Source organism: Episyrphus balteatus, chromosome 4, assembly GCF_945859705.1.
Source record: "Episyrphus balteatus chromosome 4, idEpiBalt1.1, whole genome shotgun sequence".
Classification (NCBI taxonomy): domain Eukaryota; kingdom Metazoa; phylum Arthropoda; class Insecta; order Diptera; family Syrphidae; genus Episyrphus; species Episyrphus balteatus.
The window spans coordinates 46,192,571-46,211,638 of record NC_079137.1 but is presented as its reverse complement, the minus strand read 5'-3'; the positions used below and the strand labels follow the sequence as shown (position 1 = coordinate 46,211,638).

The window sequence follows — 19,068 nt, the reverse complement described above, 5'->3', positions numbered from 1 at the left end:
AAATTCCATTTTTAAAAATTTCCTCCAAATCCATCGAATGAGACATCAAAAGAGAGGTCTCTTTAAGCTCTATTCATAACTGAAAACTAAAAGTTTCTTGGAAGCCTGGTTCCTGAGATATTGTTATACAAATATATTTTTTTTTATTTTTTTTTACATTCCGAGGCCGATATCTTTTGACCAAAGACTCGAGACAAGTTTTGGTTTACAGATATGAGTTCACAGTGAACAGGCCTATGCATTCCGGTAAAAAAATTACAAATCTATTTTTTTCCAATTTTTGAGAAAAAATCAAGGTTAACCCCTTGCCAAAAAAATATCCATTTTTAAAAATCTCCAAATCCATCGAGTGAGACATCAAAAGAAAGGTCTCTCTAAGCTCTATTCATAACTGAAAACTAAAAGTATCTTGGAGGTCTGGTTCCTGAGATATTTCTATACAATCTTTTTTTTTCTTTTTTTTACATTCCGAAGCCGATATCTTTTGACCAAAGACTCGAGACAAGTTTTGGTTTACAGATATGAGTTCACAGTGAACAGTCCTAAGACTTCCGGTAAACAAATTACAAATTAATTTTTTTCAGATTTTTGAGAAAAAATCAAGGTTAACCCCTTGCCTAAAAAAATTCCATTTTTAAAAATTTCCTCCAAATCCATCGAGTGCGACATCAAAAGAAAGGTCTCTCTTTAAGCTCTATTCATAACTGAAAACTAAAATTTTCTTGGAGGTCTGGTTCCTGAGATATTTCTGTACAAACATTTTTTTCTCGATTTTTTTACATTCCGAAGCCGATATCTTGTGACCAAAGTCTCGAAACAAGATTTGATTTACAGATATGAGTTCACAGTGAACAGGCCAATGAAATCCAGTAAAAAATTATCAAATTTATATTTTTCGGATTTTTGAGAAAAAATCAAGGTTGACCCTTGCCAAAAAAAATCCATTTTTTTAAACTTTCCTCCAAATCCATCGAGTGCGACATCAAAAGAAAGGTCTCTTTAAGCTCTATTCATAACTAAAAACTAAAAGTTTCTTGGTTCCTGAGGTATTTCTATACAAACATTTTTTTTCTTGATTTTTTTTACATTCCGAAGCCGATGTCTTTTGACCAAAGTCTCGAAATAAGTTTTGGTTTACAGATATGAGCCTATGAACTACGTTGGTTTTATTAGCGCTCCATCGCTTCAAGATTTTTGATAAAAAAGGATTCAAATCAGAAAAAAAATTTAACTTTCACCCCCAAACGCCGCGCCGTCAAATAAAATTAATAAAGAATTGATTTTATCATATTGCTATGAATTTTATTGTTCTCATAAAGCATCAGCTTTAAAGATAAAATAAAAGTATAAAAACTATTAATAACAAATCAAAGATTTATATTAATTACATTTGTACATTTTTGTATTTTATAAGGTTAAAAATAAAAATTGCTTATTTAACTTTCTTAGAGCTAACTTTTTTTATTTTCCAAAGTAATAATTGCCGGAGAAACATTTGTAAGAGCACAACAAACTTTAACAACATAATCAAAATAATGTTCTCCTTCACTTATTTTATAAGACTTGGTGGCTACGCCATGATTGTATTTATTTGTTAAAACGAAATATCGATTTTTGAGAACTGAAAGTGATCGGTGGATATAAATACGACTATTATCGGGTTCGACTTGTCCGTCAGTATTTGTGTGACTTGGATTCTGGAGTAGGGAATCAAGCAAGTCATTTTCTTGATTTGTAGGCACTATTACTTTGGAGCCATTATAAGATAAAACTTGATGAGCAGCTTTTCCATAATCGGAAAGTATAATATCACCGTCATCAGTGTAATCAAGAACTCCGCAACTTTCTGCAATTTCCTTTAAACTCATGTTAACGTCATAACCTTTGGATACAAATACAATAGCTCCTGCTGGTGATATTGCAACCAAGTATTTATTTCTTTTGTAGTTATTTTGTACCAAATGTCCCGCTGATACATCAGGACCTGAAAAACAATATCACATAAAATTAACTTCAATTATGATGAAAATAAGAAAAGAAAACTCACCTGGATCTTCAATAAAATCAATTAAAGCTGTAAATCTTTTACCAAGAACCTTTTTAAAGTAAACAGCAGTACATTCTGGTTGTGTTTTCTCAGGCCATCGGATGAATGGACCAATTTTATCGCATAAAACTTTTAAATTCTTATGAAAAACACGTGCACATGTGTTGCCAGCAATGCCAAATCTATAGCCTAAATAACACATTGGCAAATCTAATCGCAGCTTTAGCAATACCATTACTAAAGCATCAAATTTATTTACACCCTTCATCATCGAACTAACTAAATCGTCTTTAACGTAATCATAAATTATATCAAGTACGGCCAAACTTGGCAGACCAGTCATATAAGTAACTTTCTTATCATCGTTTTTGAAACCATCTCGGGAGAGTGTTATTCTTCGATGATTAGCTTGTACTTGTTCTATGATTTTATCTTTATTGTTTAGTTTCAATACTTGGGTTTCAACAAGCTGCAAATAAAAACATACAAAAAATGTCAGAGTTAATCCAATTTTGTTTAAAAGAAATGTTTAAATTACCCTTCGTATTTCTTCAACATGATCTGCAATTATAATATCCTTGGTTTCGACTTGCTTTTTTAAGTCAGCGTTTACTTTTTTTAACTAAAAAAAAAAGAAATTATTATTTTATTTTTATCTTAAAAACATTTCGTAAAAAAAATTTAATTTTTAGTTTATTTTTGGTGCTGAATTTTGAGGAAGTATGCAGTTTTAAGGTAGTCGTGAAGCCGCTAAGAGCAGTTACTAGGTTTGTGTACCGAAGTGCACCAAAAATTGTAAAAAGTTATGAAATTGGTATTCTTAATAAATTTACAGGTTGTCGATCTTGTTAATTATTTTGTGGAAATTTTAAGAGGACTTATTTAAATTTCCTTCAAGCGATTGATATCGCCAAAGAACGTAAAAGATACAACGACAAATTGTACAATAATCATTTATAACGCCTGGGACACGTAAAGTAAATTAAAATAGAACCATAAGGTCTTAAACGCCAAGCATAAGAAAGGGCATAAGAAACAAAGAGAAATGATCTACAAAAGAGCGGCCAGGTCTTGATTACAAAATTGGAGACGACTAGCTGGAGCTGGAGATCGAGCTGGCAATTTAATGCCCAAAATATGATGTTTTAGCCTTTAACTCTACCAAATATTATACAATTTGGCTGAACAACATGTATTTTTAATTTGTTTTCTAGCACTGGAGTAGGGTTGCCTTGTACTCGCTGGTATTTTAGAGATTGCACCTATCATTTTTAAGATAGAAGAGAGTGTCAGCTAAAGTTCGGCCTATAGTTTAAAATTTTTGGTGTATAAAAAATTGTTCACTTTAGTTCAAATAGGATTTTGTAGTTTTTTTTTTATTTGAAGAGGGTTGCCATATTTGTAGGCTTATAGCTCTTTTATTATTTAATTTTTTTTAGGCTTTTATTAGAAATTTAAAAATTTAAAAAAAGATATGACAAAATTAGTTATATAAAAACTCTTCGACGAACCCCACACGTGGAGCAGCAAAGTAAGAGAGCTGTGATCCCATTCGAGATCATGACTGTCGTCGATAATGGAGAAGAAGAAGTTTTATAAAAACTTTTCCTTTGAAAAAGGGTTGCCACATATAATTCCCCATTTTATAAGTGGCAACCCTACATTTTGATTTCAGTAACCTTATGTGATAAAAAACTATAGAGCAGTGATGCGTTCTTTTATTCGACGATGTTAACCATTGTTAACAATAGTTAACTTTCATCGTTCCTAAATGAGAAAAAAGTTACAAAGTGTAACATCGTGACGTCACAACATCGTTCCTAAATCCAGTGTTGAAGTGTCAAATAGTTACATTTTGTTACTTTTTCCAACTCAGCTTCTGGACTTGAGTTTCAATGTTAATCTGTCAAACACAACTAAATGGGGAAGAGAGGGGATGATGTGAGAAGAGAATTTCTTGTTTGTTTCCATATTTGAAATTATTGAATGCATATTTTTGTTTCAATTTGCTTAGAATTCAATTAAAAAGAATTATTTCAGTACCAAATTAATTCTCTCTTATTTATTCATTCATAAAATTAATCTCAAAAAATTTTCTTTTGACAGATCAACAAAATGTAACATTAGTCGTTCCTAAATCAAAGTTGACATTTTGTAACAAAATCTAACAAAAACAAATACAACGATTTTTTTGACATAACAACAATAGTTAACATTGTTCAATAAAAGAACGGACCACAGACCTTATTTTGTCAACATTTTTTTTATTCGACTGCTTGCAGAGACCTTTAAAAAACATGTTGAATTTGCAGATTCTTTATAAGGACGGAAAATTAATTCGCGTAATAAAATGTTTATTTATCTTTTTTAATTTGTATTGGTGTGTATTTGCAGGTAAAAGACCCCAATGAAAACATCTTACTCCCTCTTATACATATGCCAACAGAGCTTTTCTTTATTAATTAAAACAATGATTTTAATGACATACCTACATACTAATCTTTTCGACTGTCAAGGATGTCCCACAAGGAAGTCATTTATGGTCTATTATTTTTATTATGACAATGAATGACGTAGAATAATGACGAATTCCTTTCAACCACTTGCAGTCACTACTAAAATCAATACTTTGTGACTGTTCAGGGAATTAAAAAAGGTAGAGATCTTTTTCTGTGAATGTGTTTGTGTTCATGTGACCGATGAAAAACAAAAGAATTTACAAAACTTCATACTAAGAACAAATCAACGTAAAATTTCTTTATTTTGTTCACTAAAAATAATTTAAATTTCACAAATAAACAAAAATTGGCTCTGGTTCTTCATTTCTTCACAGAATTTTAATTTGGTTTGACGTTTTGCATATGACAATTATCTGCAAAAATATGATTTTGCAGATCATATTTTTGCTTCATTGGAATTCGACATAAGTCATTCAGCATTCTGAAGTTAATACATACGCAGATGAGATCTTTAGAACACTTTCTTCGTTAAACGCCGCTCTGCATTTGCAAGTTGATTTAAACAATTTTGGCGTGGAGTTCAATTAATTTAAATTTAGTAACAACTCCATACTTGATTGAATAAATTAAAAATCTACTTTATGGGGACTTATAATAGGAAGTAAGAGAACATGTAGGATAACAAATAACGAGGAGATATATCGTCGAAACTGTAGAACTGCTACGAGATATACAGGGTGATTCAGGAGGAATGTGCCAAAAAGCTAGAGCGTGTAGGTTGGGTCGAAACAAGAAATAATCGTGTGGGAGGGGGGGGGGGGGGGGGGGGTGATTGAAATCTGCTACTTTCGAAATGAGAATTCCGAAAGTGGAATTTTCGTAACTCGTTTTCGAATGGCAAAAGCATTCGAATACGGAAATTTTGTTTCTACAACAATTATGATAGCGGAATGTACAAAAATAAAATAATTTCTCACTATCACTTTCGGATAGAATTGACTTACGGAACGAAATACAGAGTAGGGCCCCTAAAAATTATAGAATACATACCTCTTCGATTTCTTTTTGCAACGCTATAATATCCATGTTTAATTTTAATTCTTCTTCCACAGTATTGATGGTATGCATTTGCATTTCTTGTTCATCTAATGGATCCGGTGTTTCTATTTGTTTTACAGCTTTTGCTAATGTAAGTGGTAGTTTTTGACTGGGAATCCAATCAGGATGAGATTTATCTTTTGCAGGAGCTCCTATTAGTTTTGATTAAAGAAAAAAGAATTTCTTAACAAACCAGACCAAACACAGAAAAACTTAAACACCATTTACCTGTAATAAAATGATCAGAACAAATAATTTTATTTGAAGCATTTAAATGTGTGATGTCAATCCTTTTGATAGCATTTATCCATGCAGTTTGTCTTTCGTTTCTATATATCTTGCCATTGACATTATTTTCCTCAGCTTTTGGAAATCGAAAGAACATAATTTTTGATTTATATTTACTTCTTGCATTTTTACACATGGGCACACAACAATTTACGACCACCTTATGTAGTTTCTTTTTTTTGCGTTGTTCTTTAAGAGAAAAGAAACAAATTAAATTTTTAAAAAATCCCTTTGGATTTGCATAGAAAATCAAACTATTTACCAGGTGATTTGTCATCATCTTGGGAAACATTGTTACCGTCTTAAAAAGAAAAGAAAAAACTAAATTGAAAAATTCGGTCAGATTTTAAAAATAAAAACAAACTATTTACCAGTTTCTTTGTCATCTTGTGAAGCCCTGATCTCGTCTAAATAGTCTTGTAAGAACTCTTCTTCAGATTTGTCATCCGTATCCATATCAATATCATCTATTTGAAAAAAAAAAAAAAAAAAATACAGTAGGTAGAAAAATGAATATATTGTGTATGTAACAGAAATATAAATTTATTTAATTAATTCAAAAAGCAAGCTTCATTCGGTACCAATTTATTCGATTTAAGCATTATCTTATTAAATTAAATTTACTAATTTTTCTAAACATCCAAAAACAATTTGAAAAATAGTAGAATTAGTTACTCATAACAAGTTAAATAAAAAAATAATAACTTTGAAAAATATCTCACCATCAATTTTAATAAATTCAGCATTTACAGCTTTGCGTTGGCATTCTCTTATTTGTTGTGTCTCTGCTCTTCTTTTTGATAAAGGTTTTTTTAATCTTCTAGTGTCAGACAATGGGTCAATATTTTCTCCCATATGTAAGCTTGGAACCCAATCTGGATCTGTTGATGCTGAAATTTTAGCACTTTTCCCTAGAATAGAATTAAATATTTTCTGTTGAAAATGAAAATATTTTCTACATTTTTTTTGAAACGATTGTTCTCTAAAAGTAACTAAATTCTGAACCGCATTTCGGTGCTTTGCCCAGAGTAGATACAAAATTAAACAAGTTTTTTTTTAAATAGAAAAGCAAATACAAAAATAAGTACGTATGTAAAATTTAAGAGGAACATTTAAAAAACCAGAATAAGCAAAAAAAAATATTTGATTTATTTGGATTCATCGCTTTATAAGACTCTGTTAGTCTTCTTCCGTCTATTCTCTATGCCTCCTGGCCCAAGCTTAGCGTTTCACTTTGTTTTGTAGACTAATAAAGTGTTTCCTAACAGCAACTCTTCTTAACACTGCTGCATTTCTCAGTCTCCCTTTCACCATTGTCAAGTACACCGGCCTATTTGGTTTGCTTGTTATTACTAAAGGAATATAATAGATACAGTGCTCCAAAGTTACCCAAGAATTTAGTTTTGCAATGTATGTTATTTCCTGCATTACCTTTTTTTTTTCAAGTAGAGTAGCATTTTAATAATTGTAAAAACATTTTTTTTTAATAAATAATAGCTTTTGAGCTACGTTTAGTTTATTTTTAAAAAGTTACAATATTTAACTAACTATTTCGGAAGGAATTGTATTCGTCCTGATCTGGTATTGAACGTAGAATACGTAATAACAATAAAAGTATATAAATCTTTCATTCAAATAAAAAATTAAAGTATTCCTTTCTTTGACGGATCTCTGACATATTCAATTTTAAACTCATTTTTTCTTCGCTCAATTTTTTTCCAAATTCAACTTTTTTTTTTTTTTAATATCGTGGGCATAACGCCAAAACCACGAATCCTTTTCAGAATTAGTAGAGCCCTATAAAAAATGATAAATGAATAAAAACCAAACCGAAAAAAATTGAATTTCTCACTTGCATCTTGGCTCTTGGGCCAATCGCTTACGAATTTAATTCATTTTCCTACATGCTTTTTCGTTATTAATGGTGCTTTTAGCAGACTTTAGGCTAGTAGTTTAGCTTCCAGCCAATGTTCTGTTAATGCCTTAGCGCTAACAGAAACTTGTAGTTCATTTTTTGGTTATTGGAGCCTATTAATGGATGATACTTTGCCAATTAGCTAATTTATCAATCAGTTCGCTAAGTCCTGATTCGATTTAGATTACGTGTTTCGAGGTAATGTTACTATTTTGGATGTTGCTGTACTGCTCACCATTTCAACGGGATATTCTACGATTTCTCAGATGAACTGGTAAGTTGTTTCCTCTTAGTAAAGTTTGTTTTATTGAGCTTCATGAACTTTCGGAACAATGCTTTCTGCGGGCCATTTTGACAACTTTTGACAATGCCAATTTATGCTTTTAGAAGAAATAACACTTTCAAAAAATGTTTACCTACCAAAAAAATGAAAAAAAGTTACATTTGTAAGCTTGAAAGAGAAAAAACAATGACACTGCTCTTTCAATGTTCGGGCAAAAACTAGAGAGTTTCAATAAATGCCTTATACAAGACAGTGATAAGCATATTTAAAAAGTTGAAAACCTTGGATATGATAACTGAGGTCCCGCCGAATACAAAATATAATTTTAAACTTTTACTTTAAAACTATTTAACTTTTTATGAAAATTGTGTAAGCACTGCTATTTTCGTGTTTACAACTGTATGTATGTCTCAATGTGTAAAATTTATTTTTGAACATAAAATGATAATAACATTTTTAAGTTTCAGTTTGGTCTAAAAAATTTATTTAAGATTCTGATGCGATATGCTAATGCAGTTTTACAAAATTTAAATATTCTTGGAACATCCAATTCATTGAGACACTTTATAACTTGCTCATTACATAAAAAAATCTCTTCCAAGGACATGTCTTCTAGTCTCTCTCAGTACAGAACACCTTCCCACAAAACGAAAAACGGCTTCTCTTTCCGATTCATTTGATTTATGTCTCAGTGTGTTTACCAATGGGCCACGTCCCATACAAAAGTGCCCAGTCTCCTTTGTATTTGAAAATTTGTATTTAATTTTTTTTATTTAATAAAAAACTATTTTAGAAAAAACCGTTCCTATAATTTTCAAAAAAAAAAATTATAAAAGTTTTTTGCTATACATGGAATAAAATTGCATACTTAGTTTGGAGATAAAAACCATTTAAAAAGGTGTTTTCATTATTAAAAAAATCCTTCAAATCCAAAAAATATCAATTCCTTTTTTCTTAGTGAACTTTTTATTAACAAATTTTGTCGAAATGCGTCTCCAAACATGTGTGCAAAATTTTATAAAATTCCATTGCATAGTTAAGATTTTACGGATTTTATGTTCTGCTCTCCCATACAAATGGCCCCCCTGTGAGGCGTCCTGAACGTGGTTTATCTTCAAGCAGTCCAGTTTGAGCGTGCCGTTCAATGGCACGTTAATCACAACCCTTAGATATATTCAATTGCGAGACTACTTCTCGCTGTGATTTTTCTGCCTTTGTTAAAACGTAGATTTCCCATTTTAAAACATAAGATACAAAAAACCCAATCTTCACTTAAATCAATCCCCAGGCATAAATACAATAATTAATTGTTTATCTTGGACTCAAACTTTTGGCATGCAGTGAACATCGAACAAAGAATCAAAGTCTAATTGCATCTTAATAAAATATCACTAAATTTATCATTGTGTCTCTTATTTGGGGATTCAAAGAATCATATCTACAGAATAGGACTAAAATTCATATAGTTTTATTTTTTTTTTTTTTTTGAAAAAAATCAACTCATTCTTGATGAGTTCAAAATTGTGTGTTTTAAAGATACATACAGGCTTGGCCTGTGTTGCTTTAAACACTAGCGCATTTAAAGACCTTGTATTCTATAAAAGAAGTATCAGTTGGTTGCAACCAGAAGAAGCAAGCATTAGTTGCTGTGGAGCCCAAAGGAATAAATCTTTTATTTTACTTACCAGAAAGAAAATGTCGAGAACAAACACGAGCATTTTTCGTATCTAATGATTTTTTACCAATTGCGGCAAACCAACGACGGCGTCTTTCTTTCGCCAGGATTTGCAATCTAGGGAACCTTGTGGGCATTGAAGGAAATTGATAGTATCCAATATCAGATCCCTTGGTGTTCACACTATTGTTTGGGCAGCCTTTTACACAACAGTAATGAGGCATTTTTGCAAAAACTTTACTTTACGATTGAAGAAAAAGTATTACAATATTTTTAATCAATTGATGACATTTATGGCATGGAAAACAATAATTTAATTTCATAAATAACAATTTACTTTTTATTCGCGCTTTGAAATTTTGTTTTCTAGTGAGTTTTTTACTACAAGTACTTGTCAAATATTTTTCATCTCATGACAGTTGACAGTGACGTTTGGTAGAAGTTTCGTGAAAAGGCGTGTTCCACACAGAAATTCTCAACAGAAACAAAAAAAAAAAGCTAATGGCCTGTTTCTACTAGTACTGATTTAAAAACAACAAACAAAATCAAATCATTTTTGTTATGCTTTTTGTTTCACAGCACGCAGCACAACAAACGATATTTTTATTTTTGTACTAGAGTTTTTGGATAGTCTTTCGATTTTAGCCATGTTCCAATGGAGGTGATAGTTTACTCACGAGTAGATCTAGTACTACAATTAACTCATGATCTTCTAACTTTGAGATAGGAATGTGTAGTTGTGTTAGTAGATTTCTACTCACGAGTAAACTACAAATGGAACAGGGCTACTCACATATTTATAGCCTGTTTTCACTAGAGCCCAAATGAGATAATTTTGCAAATGAGGTCAGTTCAGATTTCAAATGCAATTTTTTTTTCTATAGAATTTGACATTCGAAATGAGATCATTTGCGTAATTATCTCATTTGGGCTCTAGTGAAACAGGCTTTATTTTAAAAATTATATTTCGATTTTTTGTTTAAGTTTTGTTTTTGTTTTAAGCCTGGTACGCAGCTCGAGTTAAATATTAGCTCCCATACAAATTATCGAAAAGGTATGTTCATAAGGTTTTTGAAAGTTCTGTGACGTCATAATCATCTCGGTTTCAAAATTGATAGAGATTTAATGCGAAAGTTTTTATTATCAAATCGTTTAAAATTTTGCTATCAATCAATTCTTAACTATTGTCGTTTTCCAAAATTATGGGAGTGAATTACTCCTTTTTTGTGCAATTTTGGAATTTGTTTACGACGAATTTGACAAGTGGAGTGATTTGACGTTTGCTTTGCATGTGTTTGTAATACTTAAAATAAATAAAATAATAATAATCTTTTAAATTCTGTTTTATTGATTATTTTTAATACTTTATTGATTTTTTAAATAAATATGTATAATTTTCTTCACAAAAAAAAAAATTAAAACCCACTCAAGAATTTGACAATAAGTAGTTCATGAAGAAATATATAGAAGTATTGGTAATCACTCCGTCACTCATTCAAAATTTTGGGAGTGAAGAATTAATTACCTCCAAAAATTTACTCTTTTTTTCAATTTTGGAATTTGAAATCACTTCTTTTGGGAGTGATTATATAGCTAGGGGTGACACTTTTTGAATTTTGGAAAACGACATTAGAAAACGGCATTATTCTTTTCGTTTCACATTACACATATCCACAAACGATTTTTTTTTTCTGTACTAGATTGTTTGGATAGTTTTTTGATATTTTGTACACACATATTTTACTTTTCCGAAAATTTGTCTAAGGGCCAATTTTTCAATAGTCAGTCAAACAGTCAGTTAGTACTTATTCCTAAGGATAGAGAAAAAATCAATTTTTCAACAAGCAGATAACGCTTATTCCTTAGAATAAAACTATCTGCTTCTTTCAGAGACGAATAAAAATTATTCTCAGGAATAATCTCAACAAAAATATTGTGTCAGTTGTCAAAGCTGTTATGAAAGAATTTTGAAAAAAAATACAGTGGAACACAAGAAAACAAAAACAATCATGAATAAAAATGACGTTTAATTTTAAATATTTTTGAATTTGACAATTTTTTGTTGTTATTCTGTAGTATAAATTATTCTTGATTGAAAAATTCAATGTTTTTATCTGATTGTTTATGAGCCTAATAACTTTATTCGTCAAACAGTTAACTGACTGTTTATTAGAAGATTGAAAAATTGGCTCTAAGACAAATAAACGTAGTTTTTATGGAACGATTTTATTTCATTTATTTGAATCGAAAAAATTATTTTCCGAATTTCTTTTTGCTTTATTTTTGTTACTTGAAAAAATACTCGATACATGATAAACAAGAAACAAGGTATTATGCTCATAAGGATTTTAACGGCCATATTATTCATTAGTTTAAAAAATACATCTGGATGTAAGCAATGTCAAATGTCAAAAATAAATCCAATTTTATAATATTCACTACTTAAATCCAATCTCGTTAAATCCAAACAAATTTAAACTGCTCTCTGCAGCGGCCATATTATTCACTTGTTTGCAAAATACATCTGGATGTAAACAATGTCAAATAAATCCAATTCCATAATATTCACTACTTAAATCCAATCTTAAATCCAATTTTTTAAATCCAATCTCGTTAAATCCAAACAAATTTAAACTGCTCTCTAGAGGTTGATTAACTTTATAAATCCAGATGTTAAATTCATTTTCACAGTGTTCAGTTGTTTTGTCAAGTATTTTGTGAAGGAAAAATAAAGATAAATGGAAAATATACAAAATTTATTGAATAATCACATATTTTTTTTCGAGTGAATAATATGAACAAAAAATTAAATCCTTGGATTTATGAATTGGATTGGAGATTGAATTTAAAAATAATTTAAATCCAAACTAAATCCAAAATGAATGGCCGTAACAGTTCTGCTGTGACGTCATAATTATCTCGCTTTTGCTGATAGAGCTGAAGATTATAATTTCAAGCAAAAGTTTTTATTATCAAATTGTTTAAAATTCTCAACCATAATAAAGTATCTTGTTGAGTTTTGAAATAATTTTATTTTCGTAGCCATTTTCACTACAGCGTAAGGCCTTGAACGCAGCTGAACGAAATTTTCCATACAACAATAGCACAACGAAATCTTGAACGAAAAATTTCGTTCACTTATTTGCCACTCACTTTTTACTGCCCTCTGGGCTTTTTTCTTGATCCAAAAGACTCGTGTTGATGTTTTTTTTTTTTGTTATAAGGTTAATTTGTAATTTTTTTTAAATTTTTTACTTTTATAGATTGTCGATGATATTTTTTATTAGCATTTTCGGTGTCGACTTTGGAGACTTGACTATTTTTGTTTTATTTTAAGCCTAGTACGCAGCTGAAGTGAAACGAAAAATTTTGAAGTCTCCAAAGTCAACAGCGAACATGTTAACGAAAAAATTCAAGAAAAAACATCAGAAAATAAGTTTCAAAGCAAAAACAAAACAAATTTAATTTCGTTCAAGATTTCGCCATCGAATTTCTGTATGGAAAACTTCATTTCGCTTCAGCTGCGTACTAGGCTTTAGCTGCTTCCGAGGATTATAACCAGTTTTCACTAGACCCCAAGTTAGATAATTTCGAAAATGATAATGAGTTACAAAAATCTTCACAAGGAATAGTCACAAAAATTTCGACTTCTGACAAGTCACAAGGGGACATTCGGGCTGTAAATATCAAGAAACATAATACCTGGGACAAACTTGTAGTAAAGAAACAATATACTACGCAAAAAACCCTAGTATCTATGTATACCATGTATCATGGTGTTCACTCAATACTAGCATGATACACATGCGGTATAAATTAATACCATGGTATCTATACTAGCAGTGTGTCATGGTATAACTGACCAATCAGAAACTCTAAAAATTAAGAACTTAAGTTCAGGTGGCCTCACCATTTACCTTGCAACTTTGTGAATGTCAGTTTTGGCAAAGTTTTCGCTGTCGATTTTAATAGACCCTTTGAAATGTGCTGAAATCACACAAAATTCCTACACCTAGTATATACTTGACAAATTTATCTGAACAAAAAAGTACGTTTCGAACGAAGCTTGCTTTTTATACATGAACAAAAATAACTCTCACCTTTTGTTCCATCGTCTATTTCAACTGCTGTTTCATCTACTAGTACATCTTCTATTTCATCTTCTGATTCAACTTCTGTCTCAAAGTACATCTTTAATTTTTCTGGCGATGGCAATGGTGTTTTTGTTATTATATTTTCCTCCATTGGTTTTTTCCGTTCATATCTTGTCTTGGCAAGTAATGGATCCTGTCTGGTATCCAAATGCAAGCTTGGAACCCAGTCTGGATTTAAGTCATCTTTGATATGAGCACGTTGGCCTATGAACGTAAACCATATTTTATTTTCTTGATTTTCGCAAAAGAAGATGATAGTTTAATTATACTTACCAGAAATGAAATGCCTCTCACAGACGCGTGCATGATTTATATTTTGAGGTTTAATATTAAGTGCTTTAATCCAACGATTATGCCTTTCTGTTGAAAGAGCTTCCATTTTGGGAAATGTTTTCCGAATTTTAGGAAACTTAAAAAACTTTATTTTATTTGTCTGTTTGTTGCGATTATTACTTTTACAACTTTGAACGCAGCAGTAAATCGGCATTTTCGCAAATTAAATTTGTATCTTTGTATTTTTAAAAATAAATTTATTATAATTTTGGCACAAAATTTTGTAGATTGTTAAAATTTTAAGCAAATTTTACAGCATCTCAGACCTTCTAAAAATGACGTTTAAGTAGAAATATTTCAAGTGTTTCTTAACTATAATTATGGGAAACCCTTAAGCCAGAACCATAATTAGCGGATGGAGTCGGAAACTACTGTCAATTGTTGTTGTTTTCTTTGTATTTTCGATAAGTTTTTTGTTATGACGTTTTCGATTGGTGGTCTGGAACGTTTTCGGAAGCATTTATTTAGTCAACTTGTGCTCTATGATTTTTTTCCGGATAACTTATTCAAAGGGTCTTAAATCTTTCCGATATCTCTTTTATTGAACGAGATATCGTTGGCACAAAGCTAAAACCGCGAATCTGCATTTTTTTACTTTTTCACTTTAATGCGTCATTTACCTTGTTATCGGTCCCTCTATTCACTGCGTCGACCCCGAACCTCCATCTTTTGCCTAAAAGCTTAGACTATCAATTTCCTTTGCACGAGTTTCCATAAGATTACATGAGTTTGTCAAAATTATGATTCCGTTTTTCTCAAAACTACAATTTTGCAGATTCGTGGTTTTGGCGTTGTGCCCACGATATCTTAAGTTTAAGCTTACCTATAAGCCAAAGACTAATCAAATTAATCTTATAGGTAAGCTTAAATCTAAGATATTTCCGTCAATAAAAGAAATATCGGAAAGATTTAATTAGTTTTTGGAAGGAGCAAGGTAGTTCTAATAGACACCATTATAAATGATTCTCAAATAAATTGCTAAAAATTCCAACTCAACTTTAAAAACAATAAAAATAAGGTTTTTTAGCGTTTCAAAAACTAAGGCCAATACATTTTTTCTGACTTCGGATTCAAAATCAGCACCTCAAAAATATTCAGAAAAGTATGTTTTGGTTCTTCTGCCAAAAAAAAGTTAAATTTTTTTTTGAGCAGTATTATCATTGTAGCCAACCAAAATATTGAATTCGTCACGTTATAACTGAAATAATTTTCGACGTACAAGAAAACTTTAAATACCAAAATGTAGGAAATTTAGAATTGTATCAATGTTATTATAAGAACTTTTTCGCTCAGATGAACCTAAACTAAAAAAAAAAAAATGTAAAACTCACGACCATCTCGAAAAATTTTACATGTTTTCGTCAATGACTTTTTATAGATCAACATTACAAAAAAAAATTATGTAATATAAAAATTTTAGAATACGTTTTTCTACAAAACAAGACAAAAAAATCCGTTCTACGATAAACAGGAGCCGAGAAAATCACAAAAACGCATTTTTCAAAATGGCGGCCAAACCACACGTTTTTGGGACAAAAAAAAAATATTTTTTTATGTTCGTCTCAAAGCACCTTTTTATATGAAATATCAAATTTAAATCCTTTCCAAAAATTCTCAGATGTTTCCCTAATGCCTGTAATAAAGTCGAACGCTTTCATTAATAGGGAATTTTTGAAGGTAGTGCATTCTTGAGGCTGAGAATTTTTTAAGCTAGAGCTTTTTTTTGAAGGTAGGGTATTTTTATAAGTGCAGCCTTTTTGAAGTTAGACCGTTTTAAAAGCTAGAGCATTTTCGAAAGTAGGACATTTTTATAAGTAGGGCATGTTCTAAGGTAGGGCATTTTTAAGGCAGGGAATAATTGAAGGTACGGCAATTTTATAAGGGTATTTTTGAAGGTAATCCCTTTCCCATTTTTTGATGTAGGGCATTTTCGAAGGTAGGGCTTTTTAAAGGTAGGGCATTTTAAATTTAAGGTAAGACATTGCCCTTCAATGACCACCCCCCCCCTCCTCCCTGGCTACGGGCCGAAAGCGTCTGATTGTTTAGAAAGAAAAGTCCTTCTTCCTTCTGTGGTTTTTTACTCCAGCTTAGAGGGGCGGCGCAGTAGAGGAAGACCTCATTTGAGGTGGCGCAACAAAGTGGAAGGGGAACTCAATCAACTTCGCTTACGGAACTGGAAGTAGCGACATATGGATAGAGCTGTCTGGAGAAGCTCTTTGTTTGAGGCCCCAATCAACAATGGATTGAAGCGCTGCCTCAAGGCAAAGGATTTATATCAACGATAACTATGAACTCTTAAGCTAACTTAGCATACTCTAACGGCCAATTTCTTCACATGAGTCCTAAGTCACCCTAGTACCCGATCTAGCTAGACCAGGTCCTAGCACTAGTACTCGGTCCTAAGGAAAAGTTAGTACCTGAGCATTTCTTCACATTTATAGGACCTGATCTAAGTTCTTAACGCGGTCCTAAGAAATAATTCGTATAAAACTGGTCTAACTGTCATTTTGACAATATTTTAATGTTTGAAATATTTTATTTTGATATTTCAGCAAATTAAACAAAACAAAATAGACAAAAAAACGTTAAATAAATAAAATCACCAATGAAGAGATATTTAAAAATATATTAAAAAGCTTAAGAAGACCCAACAAGAAAAAAAAATTAAAGTTCGATCAAGAAGTGTCACATTAAAAAATGGAATGATCTTATTTATTAAATATTGCCAAAGCTAATAACCAGTTCACCAACAATGATGAGGAATTTCTTTAATAATTTGGGCTAGTAACGGTTGAACCTACAAGAAGAGTAATCATATTCTGTTAAAATATAACAGACAGCTTGCGTATAGATTTTTGTATCTATACATATATTTCAATAAAAATAACAATTTTTAAAGCGCATTTCTTTTTTTTTTTTTGTGTGTTTATATCTTTATATCTTTAGCTCCCATACAAATTATCGAAAATTTTTAGCCGAGATAAAATGGATCCCATACAAGTTATCGATAACTTGTATGGGAATTTTATCTCAGCTAAAATTTAGCGCGAGCAGCGTACCAGGCTTTACTCATAATTGGCTTCTACCATTGTGGGGCCTTGAGAAATGCAAATGCAGAACGTCCTTGTAAAGACCATCTTTCTTGATTTGGTTTTAACTTTTAGAAAGATCGAACATAGTCGATATACTTTTTTGGCACTTCTTCATCAAGAAGTGTTCTTTTTTCTATCTTCCCGTTCTTGCATTGCATTTGTCACTTCAGGTTTTTCTGGTAATTTTTTAAAAATCGTTCAAAACATTAAAATCACAAAAAAAAACTTGTCAAACGAAACAACACCAAAGAAATTAATAAATCTGGCAAATTTCTCTTAAAATAAATAAAATCTTTTGCTTTTATTCGAGTCCTAACAGTTAGACTACCGATTTTGAGGTCCTAATACCGAGTCCTAACTAATACTCGGTACCAATTTGACAGTACTAGGGCTTGGTACTTTTGTGAAGAAATCAGTTGGTACCGATTTGAGTACTAACGATTGGTATAATAACCAGGTCCTAGCTGATTTTGAGGAGCTATCTAGTACCGAGTCCTAACTAGTACTCGGTCCTAAACTGACAGTTTTAAGGCTTAGTACCTGAGTCAAGAAATGATTTGGTACCGATTTGAGTACTAACTTTAGGACTAGGATCGGTATTAGCGCTAGGACTCTGTGAAGAAATCGGCCGTAAAAATCTTCTTATTGTGCAATTTGGCAAGGTATTACTTGCGTTGTTTCACAACTAAAATGTTCAATTTTTCTCGCCAGGATTTGAATGGGTTTAGGCCCCTTTCGTAAATCAGTTTGTCAATACAAAGATTTTGCCTGTTTTAATGAGTTCTCGCATTGGAGGAAACATTTTGTTCCAATCTGAAAATAGGAATTTTTACAAAAAGCATTCAAGAGTTTTTAGCTTTAGATTTAGCTGATTGTTTGGAAAATTATAATTTTTTAATTTTAATGTTTACCCAACGTTTTGTTATGATAATTATTTTTGTTTTTTTTTTTATGGTTTACGAGTTACGAATTTGTTTTTATGTAAACACAGGATAACTGCGTAGTTTATAATAATTTTTTCTTTAAAAGATGCTTTTCTTTATAACTTTGAATTGATAAATTAAATTAAGAATTTTTATTTTGTTGTTTAATTTGTTTTAACTTTTTCACACAGCGAACGGTAAAAAGATTTCTGTTTGGTTAAAAAGGCGTGTTCAATTTACTGATAATTTTTGGAGTAGTGAGTGACATTTCAAGTGGATACATAAATAGGCGCGTTTCATAAAGAGAAAAAAATTATCGCTTATCCCATCATTAGCAGTGTTTTATTTTTATTCATGTGGATCTGGATCGATCAATTTTAAACGTAAGGCCTAGTACGCAGCTGAAGCGAAACGATAAATTTTTAAGTCTTCAAAGTCAACAGCGAACATGTTACGGAAAAAATACCATAAGTATTATATCTAAAGGCGTAATAATATTTTTTTCTCGCTAGCGAAATTTTTTTTTTGTAAAAAAGAGTTTACAAATCGTCGCCTCAATAAAATATTGTCGTATGTGCAAAATTGAGGTTTTGAGATTTGAATGCAGTTTTGCTAATTGATTTTTTCTCCTTCGTTCTGTGAAATCCGTATTTCGATATCTGTATCCGTTTCCGAGATAATCGCTATGCGTTTTGTCGTATGTGTAGGCTTACAAACATTTTCAGTGGCTTTTTGTCGTAAGTGCACAGAAAACGTGCACATACGACAAAAATTATCACATACTACAATTTTTTCATACAA

The 19,068-nt window shown here is 31.1% G+C and overlaps 1 protein-coding gene across 5 annotated transcripts; it reads right to left on the bottom strand.

Annotated features, from left to right (window-relative positions):
• Nucleotides 1–1,276: 1,276 nt before the first annotated feature.
• On the bottom strand, nucleotides 1,277–18,446 carry LOC129918365 (uncharacterized). 5 transcript variants are annotated; one of them, XM_055998849.1, is made up of 11 exons: nucleotides 18,256–18,446; nucleotides 14,193–14,691; nucleotides 13,866–14,123; nucleotides 6,615–6,803; nucleotides 6,264–6,359; nucleotides 6,155–6,193; nucleotides 5,833–6,081; nucleotides 5,557–5,756; nucleotides 2,586–2,669; nucleotides 2,048–2,516; nucleotides 1,277–1,984 (listed from the first exon to the last, which is right to left on the bottom strand). In XM_055998849.1, exons 2-11 carry the CDS (start codon nucleotides 14,404–14,406, stop codon nucleotides 1,452–1,454), a joined length of 2,331 nt encoding a protein of 776 aa, XP_055854824.1. In that variant the 5' UTR covers nucleotides 14,407–14,691; nucleotides 18,256–18,446; the 3' UTR covers nucleotides 1,277–1,451. The 5 variants fall into 5 exon arrangements, with proteins under 5 accessions (XP_055854824.1, XP_055854823.1, XP_055854822.1 ...); XM_055998848.1 differs by having other exon boundaries at nucleotides 14,193–14,521; XM_055998847.1 differs by having other exon boundaries at nucleotides 14,193–14,427.
• Between the last annotated feature and the right edge of the window lie 622 nt (nucleotides 18,447–19,068).